This window comes from Gobio gobio (assembly GCF_949357685.1).
Source record: "Gobio gobio genome assembly, chromosome: 11".
Lineage (NCBI taxonomy): Eukaryota > Metazoa > Chordata > Actinopteri > Cypriniformes > Gobionidae > Gobio > Gobio gobio.
In genome coordinates, this window is record NC_137104.1 from 51,238,725 (window position 1) to 51,262,527 (window position 23,803).

The 23,803-nt window shown below is 39.1% G+C and overlaps 1 protein-coding gene across 5 annotated transcripts; it reads right to left on the bottom strand.

The window, feature by feature from the left end:
- Nucleotides 1–4,023: 4,023 nt before the first annotated feature.
- On the bottom strand, nucleotides 4,024–18,592 carry sp4 (sp4 transcription factor). Of its 5 annotated transcripts, none has more exons than XM_079829082.1 (6): nucleotides 18,022–18,592; nucleotides 17,619–17,704; nucleotides 13,537–14,980; nucleotides 11,199–11,403; nucleotides 10,757–10,956; nucleotides 4,024–6,121 (listed from the first exon to the last, which is right to left on the bottom strand). In XM_079829082.1, exons 1-6 carry the CDS (start codon nucleotides 18,026–18,028, stop codon nucleotides 5,871–5,873), a joined length of 2,193 nt encoding a protein of 730 aa, XP_079685208.1. In that variant the 5' UTR covers nucleotides 18,029–18,592; the 3' UTR covers nucleotides 4,024–5,870. The 5 variants fall into 5 exon arrangements, with proteins under 5 accessions (XP_079685208.1, XP_079685206.1, XP_079685207.1 ...); XM_079829080.1 differs by having other exon boundaries at nucleotides 5,114–6,121; nucleotides 18,497–18,588; XM_079829081.1 differs by lacking the exon at nucleotides 18,022–18,592 and adding an exon at nucleotides 17,783–17,999 and having other exon boundaries at nucleotides 5,114–6,121.
- Between the last annotated feature and the right edge of the window lie 5,211 nt (nucleotides 18,593–23,803).

A 23,803-nucleotide genomic window follows, 5' to 3' on the forward strand; every position in this document is an offset into this window, starting at 1 on the left:
GATAGATGCATAGATGGATGGATAGATGCATGGATGGATGGATGGATGGATGGATGGATGGATGGATGGATAGATGCATGGATGGATGGATAGATAGATGGATGGATTAGATAGATGATGGATAGATAGATGCATGCATGGATAGATAGATAGATGCATGGATGGATGGATAGATAGATGGATGGATTAGATAGATGATGGATAGATAGATGCATGCATGGATAGATAGATAGATGGATGGATGGATGGATTAGATAGATGCATAGATAGATGGATGGGTTAGATAGATAGATTGATAGATATTTTGCAAACCTGTCTCTATGCTGACAGTCATTAATTCCCAACCAGAGAATCTATGAATCTGTTTATCCTACTGTATGAAATATTAACATAAAACTGCTGAGATATGTCACATTAACATTTTTTGTAGAGAGACAGGTGCTCGGTTACTGTCTGGATGCAGACTGAGTGAGTGTGTGACTGACACACACACACACACACACACACACACACACACACACACACACACACACACACACACACACACACACACACACACACACACACAGCAGCTGTTAAAGTGGATAAAAGCCCTCCTTTGGTGGCGCACTGCAGGTACAGAGCTGTCAATCAAACGGAGAAGAGAACAAAAGAGATCCGCCCACCTGCCCACCTGAAACCACCTCCACACATCATCATCATCATCATCTTCCTCTTCCTCACTCTTGCCCTCCTGTCACTGACTTCCCCGGCGGCAGGTGCTCAGAGACGAACCTCTTCTGAATGACGTCGGTGTAGTGTCACATGACCTGTCAGTCAGCGGCGTGACATGCTGTAGTTCAGCTAAAAAAACACTACTGTTTTTAAATGTAATACTTAGTTTTAGGGGTTTGTTCAAATGTCAAAATAATGCCAATCACTAATTATAAAATGGATAATTACGGGCCTTGATTCAGAGTGGTTTTTTTTTTTTTGCCTTGCGCATGCGACGTCACTAGACCAGCTTTATGGCAAGCCGTTTTGACTTTGATTTATTCCCAGGATATTAATTCTTGACAGCAACAATTACATTTTTACTAGTTAAAATGCTAATTCATGATATCAGAAATTGGATTTTTACTAGTAATATTCAGATATCAACAATGACATCACTTGCAGAAATACAAGTTCTTGATATCAAGAATTACATTACAACTAGTAAATTACTGTCCTAATTATTGATATCAGAAATACATTTGCTGATATCAGAAATAACATGCTGAATAACATCAAGAATTAACATTTCAACTAATGACAGCATATATAAATCAGGAATTTATATATACACTATATTGGCAAAAGTATTGGGACGCTCCAAATCACTGAATTCAGGTGTTCAATCTCTTCATGGCCACAGGTGTATAAATCAAGCACTAGGCCTGCAGACGCTTCTACGCACATGTGTGAAAGAATGGGCCGCTCTCAGGAGCTCAGAGAACTCAAGCGTGGCGTGATCGGTTGCCACCTGTGCAATACGTCCATTCGTGACATTTCCTCACTACTAAATATTCCACGCTCAACTGTTAGTACTATTATAACAAAGTGGAAGCGATTGGGAACAACAGCAACTCAGACATGAAGTGATAGGCCACGTAAAATCACAGAGTGGGGTCAGCGCATGCTGAGGGTCACAGTGCACAGAAGTCGCCAACTTTCTGCAGTCAATAGCTACAGACTGCATTGTGCCAAGTGTAAAGTTTGGTGTAGGGGGGATTATGGTGTGAGTTGTTTTTCAGGGGTTGGGCTTGGCCCCTTAGTTCCAGTGAAAGGAACTCTTAATGCTTCAGCATACCAAGACATTTTGGACAATTTTATGCTCCCAACTTTGTGGAAACAGTTTGGGGACGGCCCCTTCCTGTCCCAACATGACTGCGCACCAGTGCACAAAGCGACCCGTCCTTCGAATGAGACGTTAAACCGAGGTCCTGACTCTCTGTGGTCATTCAAAATCCCAGGATGTCCTTCGATAAAGAGTAGGGGTGTAACCCCGGCATCCTGGCCAAATTTGCCCATTTTGCCTCTGTCCACCATGGCCTCCTAATCATCCCCATATACACTCTGAAAAAATTCTGGGTTAAAAACAACCCAAGTTGGGTTGAAAATGGACTAACCCAGCAATTGGGTTGTTTTAAGCAAACATTTAACCCAACAGCTGGGTTAAAACAACCCAAAACAACCCACTTTTATTTATTAGAAATTGAATTCTTGATAATTTGTATTTCTGCAAGGGATGACATCATTGTTGATATCAGGAATTAACTAGAGTAAACTGAATCGATGATATCAAGAATTCATATCTTGGGAATGAATAAAAGTCAAAATGGCTTGCGGCGTCTGTGTTTCTTGGCAAGCATTCAGCTAAACAATGCACTGTGCTTAGCGGAAGCGTTATTATTATTATTTTATGAAACCTTGCCAGCTTTGTAACCACGGCTTGCATTAAAATACAATTAGTCATATTGATCATGTTAGCTCAGGTCCATTAAATAATACTAACATAATAATGCATTAGCACACACTGAACTTAACATTAACACTGGGGTGACAGTGGCTCATGTAGGTTGTCTACAAACCGGAAGGTTGGTGGTTCAATCCCCGCTACCACCTGACCAAGTGTCCCAATATTAACCAACTGTCGAGATGTCCAGACCCCAGCTGCTCCCGACGAGCTGGCTGACACCGCCGTTGGTGTGTGAATGGGTGAATGTGAGGCAATGTGTAAAGCGCTTTGGATGGCCATGGGTCTGTTGAAAGCGCTATATACACTCACTTAAAGGATTATTAGGAACACATACTAATTCTGTGTTTGACCCCCTTTCGCCTTCAGAACTGCCTTAATTCTACGTGGCATTGATTCAACAAGGTGCTGAAAGCATTCTTTAGAAATGTTGGCCCATATTGATAGGATAGCATCTTGCAGTTGATGGAGATTTGTGGGATGCACATCCAGGGCATGAAGCTCCCGTTCCACCACATCCCAAAGATGCTCTATTGGGTGGAGATCTGGTGACTGTGGGGGCCATTTTAGTTCAGTGAACTCATTGTCATGTTCAAGAAACCAATTTGAAATGATTCGAGCTTTGTGACGGTGCATTATCCTGCTGGAAGTAGCCATCAGAGGATGGGGACATGGTGGTCATAAAGGGATGGACATGGTCAGAAACAATGCTCAGGTTGGCCGTGGCATTTTAACGATGCCCAATTGGCACTAAGGGGCCTAAAGTGTGCCAAGAAAACATCCCCCACACCATTACACCACCACCACCACCACCAGCCTGCACAGTGGTAACAAGGCATGATGGATCCATGTTCTCATTCTGTTTACGCCAAATTCTGACTCTACCATCTGAATGTCTCAACAGAAATCGAGACTCATCAGACCAGGCAACATTTTTCCAGTCTTCAACTGTCCAATTTTGGTGAGCTTATGCAAATTGTAGCCTCTTTTTCCTATTTGTAGTGGAGATGAGTGGTACCCGGTGGGGTCTTCTGCTGTTGTAGCCCATCCACCTCAAGGTTGTGTGTGTTGTGGCTTCACAAATGCTTTGCTGCATACCTCGGTTGTAACAAGTTGTTATTTCAGTCAAAGTTGCTCTTCTATCAGCTTGAATCAGTCGGCCCATTCTCCTCTGACCTCTAGCGTCAACAAGGCATTTTCGCCCACAGGACTGCCACATACTGGATGTTTTTCCCTTTTCACATCATTCTTTGTAAACCCTAGAAATGGTTGTGCGTGAAAATCCCAGTAACTGAGCAGATTGTGAAATACTCAGACCGGCCCGTCTGGCACCAACAACCTAATATTAACCTTAAGTGTAACGTGTTACCAAGAAAGGAGTACAGTAAGTCAGGTCATGCTGTAAATAAAACCACAGACTGAAATAAAGAATTGGACATGGAATATTTAAGACAGAATTACTCACTTTAATTTCAAGTGTTATGCAGGCAAAGATTTTTTTCTTTTTCCTCTTTTGTTGTTTTTTTACCCATTAACATAACACGTTTGTACAAAGTTATTTTAAAAATATCAATAAACTGCAGCCTTTCAGGCTAACCTGGCAAAAAAATTCATTATCAAATGCCATGAGGACAAAGGAACATCTTAGAAAAATGATTTACAAATGAGGTGTCACTAGAAAAGATTAAAGAAAAAAAAATCGCTCGCCACAGAAAAGATTTACCAAAAACATCTATTTATAATCGTTTGGTTTCAACCATTTTTTTCTTCTTCTCCATTTTGAAACACGTCATGGTGCGAAACGTCAGATAAATTAAAAGCCATGTTTTACTTCTAAAAGGACCACGTTTAGAAATAGCAAATCGTTACTAAATAGAGATCGTTAGCGGAAATGAACCATGCAGCACGTCATAACTGCATTAACAGCGCACAATACACATTAGCAAATACTAATAGAAGGATAAATAATAAATTAGACACACACACACACACACACACACACACACACTCTCACACACACATGTACTCGTGCTGTGTGAGGACCAAAAATGGGTTTGAAATTAAACCGAACCAAACTAAACGAGAGCGGGAGAACAGAAACTCACGAACAACGCCACGACCACAGATTTCGGAACATCAAACTCATCTAAGTGGCTTCAGGGTGACCTGGAGGCGTCCGGTACCGGTCCAGAGGGAGGGTTTTGGAGGGGGTTGGTGCACGTAACAGGGTCGAATCTCTTTGGAGAGCGCCATCGGGCGACAGGAGGACACATTAACGCGGGTCGGGAGGATCTTTACCTGGGCGGAAGAGGGCTGAAGCGGATCATCGCGCTCGTTACCTGGCCACAGTGTTCGCCATCGTGTATATATAAAAAGATTAGGGCGGTCACCTGGGCACTGACAACACAGTCCAAGCCCCGCGTCCCCCGACCCAGCCGTAACGCTGTGGTACTGCAGTGTTTTTAAGGCATCAGAGTACAGTTTATATGACTTGAGATAAGAGAGAACTTCTCTAGGTGTTTTTCTTAAACCCATCCCGGACGGAATCACAGCGTCGGCCCAGATCCGGCCCGCATTGAATGTCCCAGATGTGGGCCGGATCTGGGCCGACGCCATGTCGCTGCCCGGGATTCTACCCCTCGATAATGTAAACATGGTTTTACAAAGATTGTCTTTATAGTATTGCCTTCATTTAACATAGTATGTCTTAGAAAGCTAGATTGTTTTTTTTTTTCTTCTTTTCCTTTCTCTTTTTTTCTAAAGAAATCGTAACTGGAATGCATTATTTGTAAATCTAATGTGCTTTTCTTTAAATAGCCCATCTCTATAATCTCGTTTCTCCTACATAAAAGTTCACTAGCGGCTGAATCCTAAAGCGCTCCGTCCGCGAGGCTGTGATTGGCTGATGCTTCACAACGCGCTCCAATCACAGACGCCGTCGCTCTTCTAGCTTGTGCTGAGGCTCTAAACGTGTACTAAAGATCTGTTTGCCGCCTGATCGTTTGCAAAAACCACAGACCGACGCGTGAAGCTCCAAGATTCTCATCCCCGACTCTGTATATTTAATCCGTAAGCAGATAAATATCATTTTTGTGCATAGCGACATCTTCGGGAGCATCTGGGAACTTTAGTACTTCTTGTGCTATGCGCGTGTCATGTCTCTTAACAGCTCATACTATTTCCATATTTCCTTTAGATTATTCTTTGTCATAATATTTGATAGTATTAAATTTCCGTATGAAAAATCGAGTGCGCTCAAACAGCTGTCCATCGTCAATAGAAAAAGAATGAAGAACATAAACGAATCCAAACATATAAACAAAGGAACAAACAATATCGTGGTGCTTTTAGCCGATAATATTTGGAGGGAAAACTACTCAAACTCCTCCTCTAAATTGTTTGAAGTGGTGGGCGTGGCCGGGTTCGAATCCTGCGAGAGCGACGCCACGGTGACGATCCTCGGCGAGCCCAGGACCTCGTCCACCTCTTCCTCCATTTCATCTGTGGTGATGATGGTAAGTGCCGCCCCTCCTTTTTTGTTCTGGTGGGTTTTGATGTGCTTTGACAGGTGGTCGCTACGCATGAACCTCTTGGAACATTCCGGACACTCAAACCTCTTCTCACCTGATCGGGACAGAGACCATTTGAGTTTATTCAGATCAGAGCGAGAAAAAAACAGGCAGAGCAATACAGATAGCTAGAGATCAGGGTGGCCCATTGCCAATAAAATATTGATATTATGGCGAACATAAACCACTTACAAATCAGCTGTTACTGAGCTGCCTTCACAGCAAAGGTTTTTCCAAAATGAATCGCTATGGCCAAATTTTGGCATGTACTGTATCTCCGGCCGTGTTTACACCTGGTGTTAAGATGCGTTTTGATTGATCAGATCACGACCAGTTGTTTTAGGGTGCTTTCGCATCTCTAGTTCGGTTCATTTGGTCCGAACCAAGGGCAAACAATTATACATTGTAGCATTTTTCAGCTTTTTGGTTCCTTTTCACACCACACTGATTGCTTTGGTCCGAACCAGTTGAAACAAACTAAAATGCAGTCACATGACAACATCCACATCACTCAATGGCCATGGCGTATTTCCTAAACTGCGACTGCGCGGGCTAGTTTTGTCCATGGCCATAATCCATTACATTGTTTGTATAAAACACAATATGCAAACAATACATTTCTATAATGAAGCGCGGACGCGGCTTGAAAACAACGCTCTAATGCACTGCAAACGGCGAGTTTTCGAAAGTTGGGACCTAATATGGTCATCAGACCAAATTTCTATGAGGCTCCGCACCTCCTCACGACTCCAAGTTTGTCCGCGAGCTGCCATGCTAAAGTACAAATTGTCAACAAACTCTTCCTTCCATCACATAATGCACAGCGCAGCTGACTACGGCAGCTGGTTTAGTCCAAAAATGATCAGTACTTCTTGCAGTTGGGTCTATTCGAGGTCGGATCACGTTCTCACCACAAACTAACCGCTCCAGAGTTCATTTGAAAGCGTACCGAGACCACTTGTTTGGTCTGCTTTTGGTGCGCACCCGAGTGTGATTGCTGCTTTCACACCTGACCAAACGAAACACACCAAAGGGGAAACCAACTCTGTTGCGATTCAACTGAACTAAATGAGGCAGGTGTGAAAGCACCCTTAATCCGGCTCTTTTGTCCACTTTCAACCACTTCTGTCCTGCTTTCTTCGAGGGGAGGGTCTATGGGCGGGTATTCCCGATCTTTCGATATAATGGACGAAATAAATCTCATGCAATTTACACGTGAACATGACCGGAGACGACGGAAAAACACACGGAGAGCAGCAGCTTTCATTTCTGCTCTGATAGACACAAGACCAGCCGGACACTGATGAGTGTGTGTTAGAAATCAGGAATGGTGAGAGAACATTGTGCTCATGTTTTTTGACTTCAAACCAAACTTGGGTCTTCAGCCGACAAAGTTTAAATCCTGCATGGCTAGTGCGGTTCCCAAAATGTTTCCTCCAAAATGGAGAGTAGGGGGTCTTTTGTGACTGTTCGCAAAAAAAGTATTATATATATATATATATATATATATATATATATATTAGTGGTGGGCATAGATAACATTTTTTAATCTAGATTAATCTCCCTGTAATCTTGGAATTAATCTAGATTAAAATGGCTCATATGTGTGCTCGTAAGTGATCTTTTGTCTTTTGTAGTTAGAATAATAAATAACTTCTGTCCCTTTAAGACCTGACGCACGCATGGATACCAAACACTGTTCCTGTGAGCTGGTTACGACTGTGTTTACGTTAAAACTCACCAAGATGGGCATTGAGACATTTTTGAGTGTATTTGACCATTAATAAATTGGAAAAAGGAGCTCATTTTTGCACTTGTATGTCAGAGGCGGCTTTATTATGGTATGCGTGTGTGCGCTTCAGATACGAGCGCGAAATCTGCGGGAATTAGTAGAATTAACGTTATGTGCAACCAGCGCGAAATTCAGACCGGTCACACCAATAGTAACACGCTGTCATGAGGAAAAATTCAGCAGAATGCGCGTTCGCAATGTTCAGAGGGTTAACCGGACTGAATGAGAGGAGGCAGGTGCGTGTCAACTCGCTGTCGGTCGGAGAGAAGAGCGCAGCTGGTATCGATACTGTAGAAAATGAGTATCGTTTCAGATATTTCAGTATCGATACATATTGAAATATGGATATTTTTGACAACACTAGTAGGCATACACACAGGTTCTCTCGCCCCTACAGTGCGATTCGGTTAGGTATACATCCGCGCTAAAATATCGAGGTGAAAGTCATCATAGCTTGCGTAGCATAGACCCAGCTCCCAACCCAACTTTGAGAATAGATTAAAGGCGATATTTTTTTTAATCGCCCGATAAGTGTCTCACGTTAACGCAGCACGTTAACGCCGATAACGGCCAACCACTAATATATATATAAATATAAAAAACTGTTTTCGACTAGCTCTGGAAGTGGTCAAAGTGGACAAGCTTAAAACGTTTTAGACCCTGTTTCCACCTGAATTTAGTGCCGTCCAATTGTGATCCGATCGACCAAAACGCATCTTAAAGGGCACCTATTATGCCCCTTTTTACAAGATGTAATATAAGTCTCAGGTGTGGGTGAAGTTTCAGCTCAAAATACCCCATAGATCATTTATCATACCATGTTGTCAATGCCCATTTTTGAGTGGAAGGAAAAACATGCCGTTTTCGTGCATGTGTCTTTAAATGCAAATGAGCTGCTGCTCCCGCCCCCCTATCCAGAAGAGGGTGGAGCCTACAGCTTGTGCCTCGGATACTCAATCAAAACCAAACAGATGTTTTAGTTTTTGGCATTCATCTCTATCGCGGTCACGCTCATGTGACATTGCAGTTCTTCGTAATTATGGAAGTTTATGATCTGCATGCGTTTTAAAGCCGTATCAGTCTAAACTTCTGATATATGGTTTTCTGAGCGCACACACCCCTAGCATGCACACAGAAAGCTGATGTCAGACGGCGCGTCCCATGAGTATTAAACTAAGTGCTCTTTCATGTCTTATTGAGCTTAAACTGTCAAATACGCCACACAGAGTTCACATAAACACAGGGGGTTATGTCTGTGAACATAAACAGCAGGGAAAGAATCACACGTGTATATTAGATCTGTGTATTAAAGTAACAGGAGCGTAATATACAGTACCTACTGCTGTATCTGCTGTTAATATGAATCAAACAACAGAAGAAAAACAGAAAAATCACTCACTGCTCTGACTCACTGAATAACTTTAGTAGCTTTAATAAGAATACATTTCTTACTTGAATGCTGCTGTTTATGGTGCAGTTTGTAATATTTATGATAATCTATTGACAGAAATGCAATATATATACATAACTATGTTTTCAGTGGTGTATAAAGACCTTACATAATGAACAGTTATGTTTTTATTCCCTTAGAACGAGCCATTTCTATCTACATACACCGCGGGTCCCCTTACGGTGAAGTCGCCATTTTGTGCCGCCATGTTTCTACAGTAGCCCTAAACGGACAAACTGCTGTAGCTTCTCTATGTGCTTCGAAAGGGAGGGGTGAGCGGTGGGAGACTTCAATTCGCAACCTCACCACTAGATGCCGCTAAAATTTACACACTGCACCTTTAAATGCTCTGGCGAGGAGATAAACATGGTGGACTGTGTACAGCTCACTTAGGGCGGGGTCTATGCTAATAGGGTGGAGTCTGTTAGCAGTCATGGGTGGGGCCTAAGCATATGTGACGTCAAGTTGCATAGAAACTGCAAAAGGCTTGTTCTGAGACACTGCTTATGATTTATAGGGATTTAAAAAAGTGGGTGGATTTTTACCACTATAGGGTGGTTGTGTTCACACTGCCGACACACATGGTGGATTTTGCATAATAGGAGCCCTTTAATACCAGGTGTAAAGAGTTCAGACAAGTTGTGAAAACTGAAACGTTTAAAAATATGATTAATATTAGTGGTGGGCATAGATACATTTTTTTAGTCTAGATTAATCTCACTGTAATCTTGGAATTAATCTAGATTAAAATGGCTCATATGTGTGCTCGTAAGTGATTGTTTGTCTTTTGTAGTTAGAATAATAAATAACTTCTGTCCCTTTAAGACCTGACGCACGCATGGATCCCAAACACTGTTCCTGTGAGCTGGTCACGACTGTGTTTACGTTAAAACTCACCAAGATGGGCATTGAGACATTTTTGAGTGTATTTGACCATTAATAAGCTGGAAAAAGGAGCTCATTTTTGCACTTTTTGTATGTCAGAGGCGGCTTTATTATGGTATGCGTGTGTGCGCTTCAGATGCGAGCGCGAAATCTGCGGGAATTAGTAGAATTAACGTTATGTGCAACCCGCGCGAAATTCAGACCGGTCACATCAATAGTAACACGCTGTCATGAGGAAAAATTCAGCAGCAATGTTCAGAGGGTTAACCGGACTGAATGAGAGGCGGGCGCGTGTCAACTCGCTGTCATCATAGCTTGCATAGTATAGACCCAGCTCCCAACCCAATTTTGAGAATAGATTAACGGCGATATTTTTTTTTATCGCCCGATAAGAGTCTCACGTTAGCGCAGCACGTTAACGCCGATAACGGCCAACCACTAATTAATATAAACTAAATATAAACATATATGATGGCAGACGAGTAATGAGAAATACAGCGGGTAGTTTCCTGTAAATGTTTTTCATCCTGTCTCTGTGTGCATCTGTGTGATTGTTTGCGCACCTGTATGTGTCCTGCGATGCCGCTGCAGCTCGTCGCTCCTGGTGAAGCGCTTCCCGCAGAAGATCCAGTTGCAGACGAAAGGCCTCTCTCCCGTATGCCAGCGCAGGTGAGCCCTCAGGTGAGACGTTTTGCCGTAAACCTTCCCGCAACCCTCCATATGGCACACGTGCTGTTTCTTCTTCGAGGGGTCACTGTTGTTTCTGTCAAAACAGCAGAACACACACATTATAACCCATAAAAACATTGTAGCAGTAATAAAGGCTCTTGAGTTGTACAGTCTTATCTACTAAAAACATTTGACATTTTCTGTGAGTGGTGCTTTACTGCTAAAAAACAGCATACGCGAAAAACCAACAACTAAATGGCCACTCGAAGTCTTTTAATCCTCTCGTTTAATCTCTTTTGGTTCCTCCCTCTCATTTGACAGTATTTTCTGACGTACCTCCCCTCTCCATCCCTGCAGTTGGGGCAGGAGCAGGCCACCCTGCGCAGCCTCTTGCTGGGTTGACCTTCCTGGTCAGACGGGCTCTGGACCTGCCCCATCTGGTCGGGGCTTACAGCGTTCAGGGTCGTGCTGCTGATATTGCCGACGGTGACCGTCACTGGGGTGGACTGAACTTTGACCCCCTCTTGACCCTGCTGCTGACCTGTGGGAATTTACAAACAGCACTATTGATTAAATCACTCAAAACGTCAATGGGCTAGACCTTAAAAGGCAAGTGTCCTAAATAAGTGAGTCACACTGGTTCAAAAGCCACCTGAGTAAAGCACATTTCCATAAGAAATCTGTTGAAACAGCCTTTATTTTCCAGGGTGGAACCAGACTTGCAAAGGGCACTAACAAAGAGTCTGAAATCTGACACCTTACCAAGGATTTGGAAACAGCATTCATACTCTGACTTATAAAATATAATTGCCTTAATTTCATGAGAAATTTTATAGAGATATAAAGAGTCTATGGAAAAACAACTGCATTTCATGCTCCTCTAGTTTACAAAACATCAAAAACCGTTCAAGAAACACATATGGTTAAGAGTATAAATATCAGTTCAAAGTTCAAATATATTACTTTTTGGATGTTTAAGAGCATATTGATAATTATTGCAAAACTTATTGACTGGTGCTGGATCATATTTACCCTAAAAACAGGGGAAAATTTATTCTATTTTTCAAATTTGAACGAGGCCTATTTTTTAGAAAACATTTTAATGACAATTGTTTTATTTGATATTAACTGTTATGCAAAAAATAATAAATAAATAATTATAAATTATTCTTTTTTTTTTTTTTTTTAATTCCCATTGTTTTTGTGGTGGAAATTTTTTTTAATGAGATTCTCCAACTTAAAGTTGAGTTAAATTTAAACGAAAATTAATAATTAATACATTTTAAAAATGCTTAAATATTTATTTTATATTACTGTAATGCAAAAATAATAAATAAATAATTATTTATTATTCTTAAGGGAGAATATGTTTTATTGTCATGTACTGTTTGCAAAAATAGTCCTAAAACAAGTTTCATTTAATTGCGTTTAATTGTTTTTTTTTCTAATTCAAATTGGAACAATTTTATTTATTAAACAAATGTTCCTTTATTTTTAAGGTGGAAATATGTTTTAATGAGATTCTCCAACTTAAATTTCAATTTAAAATTAATAAATTCCAAATAGATAACATATATTTATTTTATATTACTGTAATACACAAACATAATAAATAATTATTCTTAAGGGAAAATATGCTTTATTGTCATATATTGTGTGCAAAAAGTCATTTAATTTACTTGCATAGTATATGTTTGTTTTGTTTTATTCAAATTGGAAAAAAATAATTTTTTAATTTTTGATTTTTCCCTTTGTTTTTGGGGTTGAAAATTTTTTTGATGAGACTCTCCAACTTAAATTTCAATTTAAAATGAATAAATTCCAAATAGATAACTTAAATATTTATTTTATATTACTGTAATACACAAAAATAATAAATAATTATTCTTAAGGGAAAATATGCTTTATTGTCATATATTGTATGCAAAAAGTCATTTAATTTACTTGCATAGTATATGTTTGTTTTGTTTTATTACAATTGGAAAAAAATATTTTTTTAATTTTAGATTTTTCCCTTTGTTTTTGGGGTAGAAAAATGTTTTTGATGAGATTCTCCAACTTAAATTTTAATTAAATTTGAATGAAAATTGATAAATTCCAAATAAATAGCTTAAATATTTATTGTATATTACTGTAATGCAAAAATAATAAATAATTATTCATTATTCTTAAGGGAAAATATGCTGTCATATATTGTATGCAAAAAGTAGTCCTAAAACAGGTTTCATTTACTTATTACATATTATATTAATGTTTTTGATGAGATTCTCCAACTTACATTTCAATTTAAAATGAATAAATTCCAAATAGATAACTTAAATATTTATTTTATATTACTGTAATACACAAAAATAATAAATAATTATTCTTAAGGGAAAATATGCTTTATTGTCATATATTGTATGCAAAAAGGTCATTTAATTTACTTGCATAGTATATGTTTGTTTTGCTTTATTCAAATTGGAAAAAACAATTTTTAAAATTTTAGATTTTTCCCTTTGTTTTTGGGGTTGAAAAATGTTTTTGATGAGATTCTCCAACTTAAATTTGAATGAAAATTAATAAATTCCAAATAAATAGCTTACACATTTATTAATCAAAACACTCATTTCACATCATAACATTTTGAACAGGTGTCACATGACGCATGTCTCCACAGGTGGGCGGGTCTTACCTTGCACACCGGTGATGGTGAGCGGGACGCCCTGCACCTGGACTCCAGCCGCCCCCAGACCTGCGATGTTCACCGTCTGCACCCCGGTCCCAGAGGGCAGCTGGGCCGCGGTGAGCGTGATGGGCGACCCTCCGAGCGTCAGCGGGGCGATCTGAGTGAAGGTCCCGCCACCTGCGTTCGACGCCATGGGGGCGAGCGTCAGCTGCTGGGGCAGGCCTGCATTCTGGACCTGGACGGTCTGCCAGCTGATCTGCCCTGAGGGGGTGAGCGTGGGCGTCCGGATCAGGACCTGCGTGGGGTTCTGGAAGGCCTGAAGCTGGAGGTTCTGCTGAACCGGTTGTAAAGTCTGGCCGGGCTGGATCTGTATGGAGCCCTGGACCACCTGCTGCTGGGGCGACTGGATCTGGATCTGCTGGAGAACCGGATGGCCCACAATTTGGAATTGCTGGATTTGGCCGGCCTGATCGGCTGCAGATTGGAGGCCGTTGGACTGAGCTAAGTTCTGTGCGTCCGTCTCGCCCGCCTGACTGTCCTTCTGGCTTTCGGCAGTCACGACGGAGGCTGTAGATAACGTCGTCCCATCCGTCGAGGTCACAACTATGGAATCGGTGCCCGTAGAAGTCGTTGTGCAGGTCGAAACGCCGGCGGATTCTGCTGTGCTAGTGACAGTCGTCGCTATCAGCTGGTTTCCATTGGAAATACTCCCGTCGGCTGATTGGACCAGTTGGACCGTGCCTCCTCCTCCCGCTACGTTATTGATAACCGGCAGAGCCAAAGTCATGCCGCCAATGTTAATGGGTAGCGTGGTCACCATAGGCGTTTGCGTGCCCTGAATGGTTTGCAGTTGGAGAGGAAATGACGGCCTGATTTGAAGCGGAATCGTCTGGTTTTGAGTGACAATGCTGGTTGATCCCGTCCGTTGGGGCGTGGCCAAAATGGCTTGGTTGTTTCCGGTAGGAATGAGCTGGATCTGTTCGGGCTGAACGCTTAAAGCTGCCGGGTTACTGGGGCTTATTTGGATCTGCTGACCGTCCGCGGTCTGAAGGTGCGGGATGACCTGGTACTGAATCCCGCCTGACGAGTTTGGCAAATTCTGCACCTGGATGATTTGAAACTGTTGCTGCTGCTGCTGTCCAGCAGGTGAATTATTCGAGCCGATCGCCTTGACCTTCCGCCCCATGCCGCCTTCACTGGCGTTAGTACCAGCCTGCAGAATGCTGTCCTTGGTTGCAGTAGCAGGGGAAGTTGCGATGATCTGCCAGCCATTTCCTGTTAACTGTGCAGGCACCAGCTCGAGCTGCTGCGTGGGGTTCTGGAGCTGAAGCAGACCCTGGTTCGGGTCGATTATTATCTGCTGTTGTGTGGCCGCCTGACCCTCGCTGCCAACTCCTCCTATTTTACTGCACGTCGCTGCAAGCAGTGCGAGAGGAGACGGTTGTGCATCCTACACACACACACACACACACAAACAGTGAGATGTCAGTGTCAGTAGATGTGGGCGGGTTCACAGGAAGAGTAAGTGGGCGTGTGAACCACAGTCTCTCCATTTTCCGATCAAGGGCTCGAGAGACAAACTCTTCATGACAAAAAACTCATTCTAAGGCTTTTCTGTTTAAACCAACTTATTAATATTATGCTACTACAAATATTTAAAAGTACAGTGGGTTGCAGAAGTCTGTAAACACTAGTGAAAATGCTACTACAATGTTTCCATTACAAATAATATTTCTTATATACAGCTCTGGAAAAAATTAAGAGACCACTTTACATCGAGAAATAAATTTTTCTAGAGCTGTATATATATATATATATATATATATATATATATTATGTATTTTATATTTACAAATTAAATATACTTGTGCTGAAATATATTTTGCTTATATTATTATCATTATAAAAATGTATAAGATGATTAAGAAAATTGTATTTCTTATTAATATTTGTATTAAAACACACACACACACACACACACACACACACACACACACACACACACACACACACACACACACACACACACACACACACACACACACACACACACACACACACACACACACACACACACACACACACACACACACACACACACACACACACACACACACACACACACACACACACACACACACACACACACACACACACACACACAATCTTACTAATATTTACTTATATTAACAAAATAAATATTTTTAGTGAAAATGTACAAGAATTTGAAAATATTTTTGCTTATATTATTAATAATAATATTATATTATTATTATTATAGCAGCAGCTCTGACATTAACAAAACATTTTCTTTTTTCCACAAAAATTTTATTTCTTATTTATGTATATTATAATGCATTACATTATACTATTTTTCAAGAATATACTTGAGTGAAAAATGTACAAGAATTTGAAAATATATTTTGTTTATATAATTTATATTATTACAGCAACACTGTAGCTGACATAACAAAACATGATTATAATGTGCTCTGCTAATTAAATTTCTTACTTATACTTATTCATATATTTTATATATATATATATATATATATATATATATAATATATATATAATTATATTTTTGCTTATATAATTAATAATAATATTATTATCAGAATGGCAGTGCTGACATTATCAAATCATGATCATCATGTTCTCTTTGCTGCCACAAAAATTATTTCTTAATTATGTATATTATAATACATTACATCATACTATTTTTCAAGAATATACTTGAGTGAAAATGTAAAAAAAAAAAAAAATTCTCTTGCTTTTACTATAATTAAAATTAGATGCATTACATATATAACTTATATTAACATAATAAATATATTTCAGTCAAAATGTACAAGAATTTGAAAATACTTTTGCTTATATTATTATTAGAACAGCAGTGCTGACATGACCAAAACATTATCATGTTCTCTTTGCTGCCACAAACATTTTATTTATATATATATATATATATATATATATATATTAGACAAAATGTACAAGAATTTTTTAATATTTTTGCTTATATTATTTATTAAATATATTATATTATTATTATAGCAGCAGTGCAGACATTAACAAAACATGATTATCATGTTCTCTTTGCTGCCACAAAAATGTGATTACTTATTTATGTATATTATAATTAGTGCTGGGGAAAAATTTATTGTGATTAATCACATCCAAAATAAAAGTTTATATTTGCATAATATATGTGTGTGTGTGCTGTGTATAATTATTATGTATATATAAATACACACACATTCATGTGTATATTTAAGAACATGTTTATATATAAAATATATATATATATATATATATATATACACACACTTTTTTATATATAAGATCAATTATTATTTTTTAAATGTATACATGCATGTGTGTGTATTTATTTATACATAATAATTATAAACACAGCACACACACACATATATTATTTAAACACAAAACATTTTTTTTTTATTTTGGACACGATTAATCACAATTATTTTCCCCCAGCACTAATTATAATATTTTTTTCCAAAATATACTTGTAATATATAAAAATGTATTGAATTTGAAAATAACCTTTGCTTATATAATTATTATTATTATTATTATTGCTTTAATTACAGCAACACTGGAGCTGACATTACAAAACATGATTATAAATGTTCTGTTGTCAATTTCTTATTTACACTTATTAATATACACACACAATCTAACATATATTGGCGAAATAAATATATTTGAGTGAGAAAAATGCACGATTCTTAAATCTTTCTTTATTTGATGCCCAAATGTCTTACATTTTCCAGGTCGATCTCGGGTTTTAACTACATTACACGCCGCCTCAGACTTTTGGACTCCACTGTATGTTTGTGCAAAATCATTATAATGAAATGTTTGTTCCGACTCTGAACCGCTAGAGATTAAAAGTGTTACCTAACACAGTTCACAAACGTTTTATCAAAGAGTTGCAGAGCATAACAGGTTAAGACAGGAACAGTGTGTCTGCGTGTAACTGTGCAGCCCTGCAATGATCAGGAAGTGCTTTCAGTGCAGAAATGAGTGGGCACTTCAACTCAAACTTTGCATTTCTGATATACCTGTGATCCAGAACTTTTCCCTTTCGCACCCGCTTCACCTCCACTGGCTTTCCCCCCATCTGTGGCCATGGCTTCCTTCTTTTGATCTGCAAAAAAGAGAGGCAAAATGTCAAACCCAATGAATTTTAAGAGTTGGAAAGCAAATAAATGCAATGCCACATTACACTTGTAAAGCATCCAGCAGCATGATGAAAAGATCAGGTTTTATAATGCAAAAGCATCCTGGACTATCAGCAAGCTTTCCCATCCATTACAGGCATAGCACAAGACACAAAACTAATCAATGGGCACAAATAAACAGCAGATCCCATGTAAAAGTGGGGGGACAGCGATGGATGGATAGCACAGACGCACGCATGGAGAATTAAGGGGTGGAGACGCATAAGGAGGGGAGGGTACGTACCACTCATTCCGCATTAATAAAACCCGGAGAGGAGTTGTTTAAGAGAAAAAAGGCCGGACGCCGTGGAAGGCAGGCAGAAGGCAGGCAACAGCCCAGCAGAAGGACGGCCTATTTTCTCCAGCGGCCGCAGACTGTGGCGCAGCTCTGACGCACGGACCCACCCCGCCAGGAAGGGCGGTGCCAATGCAAAAACACCCTTCAATAACGGGGCACAAAATGCCAAGCGAGTCGGCTTGAGCGGCGGCGGTCCCGTGTGCGGTGAAACCGGGCCTATCTGCGCTGTTAGATCCGGAATTAAATAATATTCCTCCGCGGATATATGTGCAGGTCTGTCAGAGATCTCCGTCTGCGCGAGGGCCCACCCACTGCCATTTAAATATCTATGAATGCCAAACCAGCATGCCTGGGCTATTTCGCTCTCTCTTTATCTGTCCCGGATGTATTTGTATGAGATTATTCGGCGGAATTCACTCACGACATTTCCCGAAATTCCAATTGTTCACTTTTTTGATGCACAATTGCATTTGAGGCACAGTAAAATTGCTGTGGCTTTTGTGGGCGGATGCTCCCCTCCCACATATTCAGATTGGATGGGAACCGTCTGTGGGCGTGGTGACGTTTGGGGCTTGTAGTTCCAAACGCGCGCTGCGTCCGTTACCTCCTGTGGGCTGGGGACTACAACTCCCATGATGCTTTGCTACGACGCGAGCAAGGGGGTGTTATCATGTTCGGTTGTTCGGAATGAAGAAGGGCGGGCTCTTGTGGTATGTGGGGGTTGGGCGAATGGAAACGGGTGGAGAAACACGAACCACCGGCCCAGTTCGGCTAAACACACACGACAAATACACGCCCTGAAGTCCATCGCGACTGTTTAATAAAATAAACACATCGTTTGAAATGACTGCAGTGTGTTTCGTCGCGATAGCTGGACCTTACAAGGCCCCCAAAAAGTATTTGGACACTTCAGTCACACTTAAAAATGCACGAATGTCATTGATTACATAACAACACCATGTGCCATTTATTTTATGTAAATATAGCCCCAGCATACTTTCAAAGCAAAATATTTAACAAAAAAGAAGTTTGTTAGCTTTTCAATTATTGATGTGTTTCCAAAACAATGCATTTGTGAAACATTATGTATCGTGTTCATAGTTAATGTGATGAAATACACCTGTGTGAACTTGAGAACTTCATACAAACAGTGTATCAACAAAACACCAGTTGATTCAAACACATTGAGTTTGTTTAATAAAGCTAGCCTATAAATATTGTTGACTCTATGACTAACTGCATAATTCTGTTCTTCATTTGTAAGTGTCTAAAGCGCCACTAAATGCATAAATGTAGGAATGATGAAATGTTAGATCTGAGAAAAGATCCTGCAGCATTTGAGCCTGACACTTGTTTTGATGATATTTTCTTATCTATATAACAATAACAACTATAGTAAATAGACAATTTTATAAAGTTTAAATATTGTACATGTACGTGGAATATCTGAATTATGTATTATGATCTGTGAAAGGCACAGTCTTTACAACCACCAATATCTTCTTCAATCTCTTATTTTTACTGAATCTGATTAGATATACTATGTTTATTCTGTCAAAATCTCATTATTTATATTATATATATGATGCTAATAATGGTTTCTATTTTAAATATACTTTAAAGTGTAATTTATTCCTGAATTTTCAGCATCATTACTCCAGTCTTCAGTGTCACATGATCCTTCAGAAATCATTCTAATATGATGATTTGATGCTCAGTTATTATCACTTGTTGGAAACAGTTGTGCTCCTTATTATTTTTTTAATAACCTGTGATACTTTTCTCAGGATTCACTGATGCATCTATTCAAAATAGCAATATAACAATATAAATCTTTACTATCATGTTTTATCAATTTAACACATCCTTGCTGAATAAACGAAAGAAAAAAATGACTGACCCCGAACTTTTGAAGGTTGTGTATATTGTTACAGAGATTTTAAAGGTGCACTATGTAACTTTTCCGTCCACTAGAGGTCGCCTGTTCAAAACAAAGGCGTAGTTTGATGACGCCACGTTTGAGCGCAGAATCTTGGGACATGTGGTCTTCACCTCACAGCCGGTGGGAAAGAATCGGGATAGGACTCGGGCAGAAATCATGTTGATGGATGTGATTATTGATGAGCACTTTGGTCGACCTGCAGCCGTTCTTAACCCTCTGGTGCTCTTCGTTTAGGGGTCGCATTGGTTGTCTTCCCGGTCATAAGTGACCGGACGCATAAAAATTAAACTTCCTCCACCCCAGTAAAACCAATGCAATTTATTTTTCTTCAATAATATTTTTTCTTTTTAATTTTGTATTTTGAGATTATTTTAAGGTATTTTTTTATAATTATGCAATATTTATGGTCTATTTTTGCCATTGAAAATTATAAAATTTTTATAATTTTTTTTATTATTGCAGTACTTCAGGTTAAAATAGAGACTAGGCCTTCAAAAAAAAAATTTTTTTCACCAAGTTTCATATTCTGATGAATGATTTTTAAAAATTCCAAATGTGGTTCATATGTTCAGTTTTTCATAGGTGTGTGTGTGTATAAGTGTGCGTGTGTGTGTGAGTGGATGTGTCAATATCACACTCCTGATGTTTTAGAGTGTCACCCCTTTACTGCTGTGTACTTTTTTTCAGCATCGTGGCCGATTTGTAGATTGTACACACAAATATTTGGAGAATTTTTGCCGATTTCCCATTCATTTCCTATGGTTGGTCATTTATGACCGAAGACAATGAACGCTTCTTTTTTTTTTACGACCAATTAGCATGCTCGAATCATGAACCCAATTTTTTTGTGTGTTCACATACCTAATGCTAGAAAAGTCACCAAGTTTCATATCATTCTGATGAAGCAGTGATTTTTAAAATTTAAAAACAGAAGATTTTCCGGTCAGAAATGACCGAAGAGCACCAGAGGGTTAAATGTGCTATATAAATAAGCCTGAACTTGAACTTGATTATTATCATTACTGTAGTCTGAAGCAGAGCTTGAGCGAGTGTTCTGGAGCTGAGGAACCGCTGGAGTGATTGTTAATAAGATGAACGCAACACACACCTCGCGAGCAGCGGGACTTTTATTATGACACAGTCGCCGGTGCCACTTCTGCTTTTCAGGTCATGAGTATGAGGTAACGCAGCTCTGTTTATCATATTAGACACATCTGAATGTGTTGAAAATGATGTGATGACGTTACTCTGTGCGTTCTCTCAGCGGCTGCTATGACACTTGTTCAAACTGCAGTGAGAGGAAAGCGTTTCTGCGAAATAAACCCGGAAACCGAGGGGAACGCAGATATGACGTCATCGACAGGCGACGCCCTCACACGTCCCGGTTCATTGGTTAAAATAGCAATTTCTCACGATTTACAAATAGTTGGAAACATTTGGGATAGTGTAAGTACTCAACTGAACATGTATAACTGTGTATTCACATAGAAAACAGTTATTTTAAATTGCAATAATATTTCACAATTTTACTGTTTTTACTGTATTTTTGTTCAAATAAATGCAGCTTTGGTGAGCAGAAGATACCTTTAAATGTTTTAATAGTTATGTTTCCAAACTTTTGACTGGTACTGTTACAAATGAATTATGTTTGACTGAAAAAACAAGAATTTGAAAACATCTTTTGCATATATTATTATTATTGTTTCGCTTTAATGACAGCAGCACTGGAGCGGACATCAACAAAACATGATTAATGCTCTCTTTGTTGACGCAAATCGGTTACATTAATATTCACAATTAATATTCAGCAATATTACTGATTTGATCGCACTGACACTATTGGATGAGAACTCAACTTAGCTGGACGATGACATCACTTCTGTTTTCTGAAGGCTGAATTGAACTCATTTCATAATTGATGAACTTTACACAGTTATTGAACTGAACTGATTTCAGCTGGATTTACTGCTGAATTAAACTCTGTTTGCGTCACCGACTCGTTATTTTCCTGCTTATCACTGTAAATCTGCTTTGAAACTATCTGTATTGTATGAAGCGCTATAGAAATAAAGGTGACTTGACATTTGATTGGTGAGAAATAGAGCAGATTCTTACATGTTTATTCTTTATTAGATGCCATAAAGTTTCTTTGTCTTCCCCTTTTAAGTTTGATCCCTGGTTTAAACTAGATTTAAAACCAAAAATGCAAGTTGTGTTGTAAATGACACACTATACACTAATGCACTCAACTCTAGTTATTTTGTCCCTCAACAGCGGAGTCTGGATTTTGAAAGGTACTGATGGACACTTCGCTCCCATGATTCTTTGCACATACAAGATGACACAGAATTCCAAGGAGCAGTTTTTCAGGTCCCCTACACCCTTCCTCCCGTTCAAGTGCTCACCCTGGAGGGCGTAATGATGAGCCCTTCAGAGTGGAATGCTGGGTCTATACAAATTTGGAAAATGGGTGAACAAAGCCATAGAACGACACCTTAATATACCGTATTCCGATCAGGCATAACATTATGACGTGGAAGTGAATAACACTGATTATCTCTTCATCACCTGTTAGTGGGTGGGATATATAGGCAGCAAGTGAACATCCTCAAAGTTGATGTGTTAGAAGCAGGAAAAATGGAAAAAAAAGATTGACAAGGGCCAAATTGTGATGGCTAGACGACTGGGTCAGAGCATCTCCAAAACGGTATTCCCTGGTGGCTGTGGCTCTTTCAGCAGATAATGCGCCGCCACAAAGCTCAAATGCTTCAGGAATGGTTTGAGGAGCACAACAACGAGTTTGAGGTGTTGACTTGGCCTCCAAATTCCCCAGATCTCAATCCAATCGAGCATCTGTGGGATGTGCTGAACAAACAAGTCCGATCTATGGAGGCCCCACCTCACAACTTACAGGACTTAAAGGATCTGCTGCTAACATCTTGGTGCCAGATACCACAGCACACCTTCAGGAGTCCAGTGGAGTCCATGCCTTGACGGGTCAGGGCTGTTTTGGCAGCAAAAGCGGTATATACAGTATATATATATATATATATATATATATATATATATATATATATATATATATATATATATATATATATATATATATATATATATATATATAATATTTCTTATGTTTAATGCTTAGTTGTATATTTATTTTGTTGTAATTAAACTGTATTTTCTTTCAGCCCATCAATTTCTTGCTTCATATTCACTGGAATTTTAATGTTGAATTTCAATAGATGCAGTTTTGGATGTGAAATTTTAAATTGCCTTTATATAAATATGCTTCTATAAATAATGGTATTAAAAAGGTCTTTAAAAGCCTTCTATTTAACTTGTGGAAACCTGCAGTTATTGATCATTGCTGTATTTTGTCATATTGCCTTAAATTGCTAAACAATTGTAATACAGCCTCTTGTAGTTGCTTTATTTTAACTTTGTTTTATTTTATCTTTGTTTGAATTGCTTTATTTTAATTAATTTAGTCTACCAAAAATAACCTTGCTTTTTTATTAACCTGTAGCAGTTTATTTAAGTGTAATTTGACTTTCTCAAAGGATTCTTAATTTGTTATTTATTAGGTATTTATGAGCAACTGAATTTCTTTCGGAAATTGTTGTAATTGTTTGATCTCTGTTTTAATGTGTTTGGATGTGCTTGTCATGTGTGTGTTGTCTGTTGTTTTAAAGCTACACTGTGTAACTTTGTTAGTTTATTCTTAGCTAAAAACACTTAGTTCTTTCAAAAATATATGTGCTCATTAATGTATATTTACTTCTT

What these genes read in the sequence shown, in the direction of transcription:
- sp4 (XM_079829079.1), bottom strand. Translation starts at nt 17,795, where the DNA reads ATGCTTTACAAGTGTAATGTGGCATTGCATTTATTTGCTTTCCAACTC. An exon ending in CACCATCACCGGTGTGCAAG is followed by an intron (nt 11,404 to 13,536) that starts GTAAGACCCGCC and finishes AAATTCCCACAG; the next exon opens with GTCAGCAGCAGGGTCAAGAG. An exon ending in TGCAGGGATGGAGAGGGGAG is followed by an intron (nt 10,957 to 11,198) that starts GTACGTCAGAAA and finishes CTGTTTTGACAG; the next exon opens with AAACAACAGTGACCCCTCGA.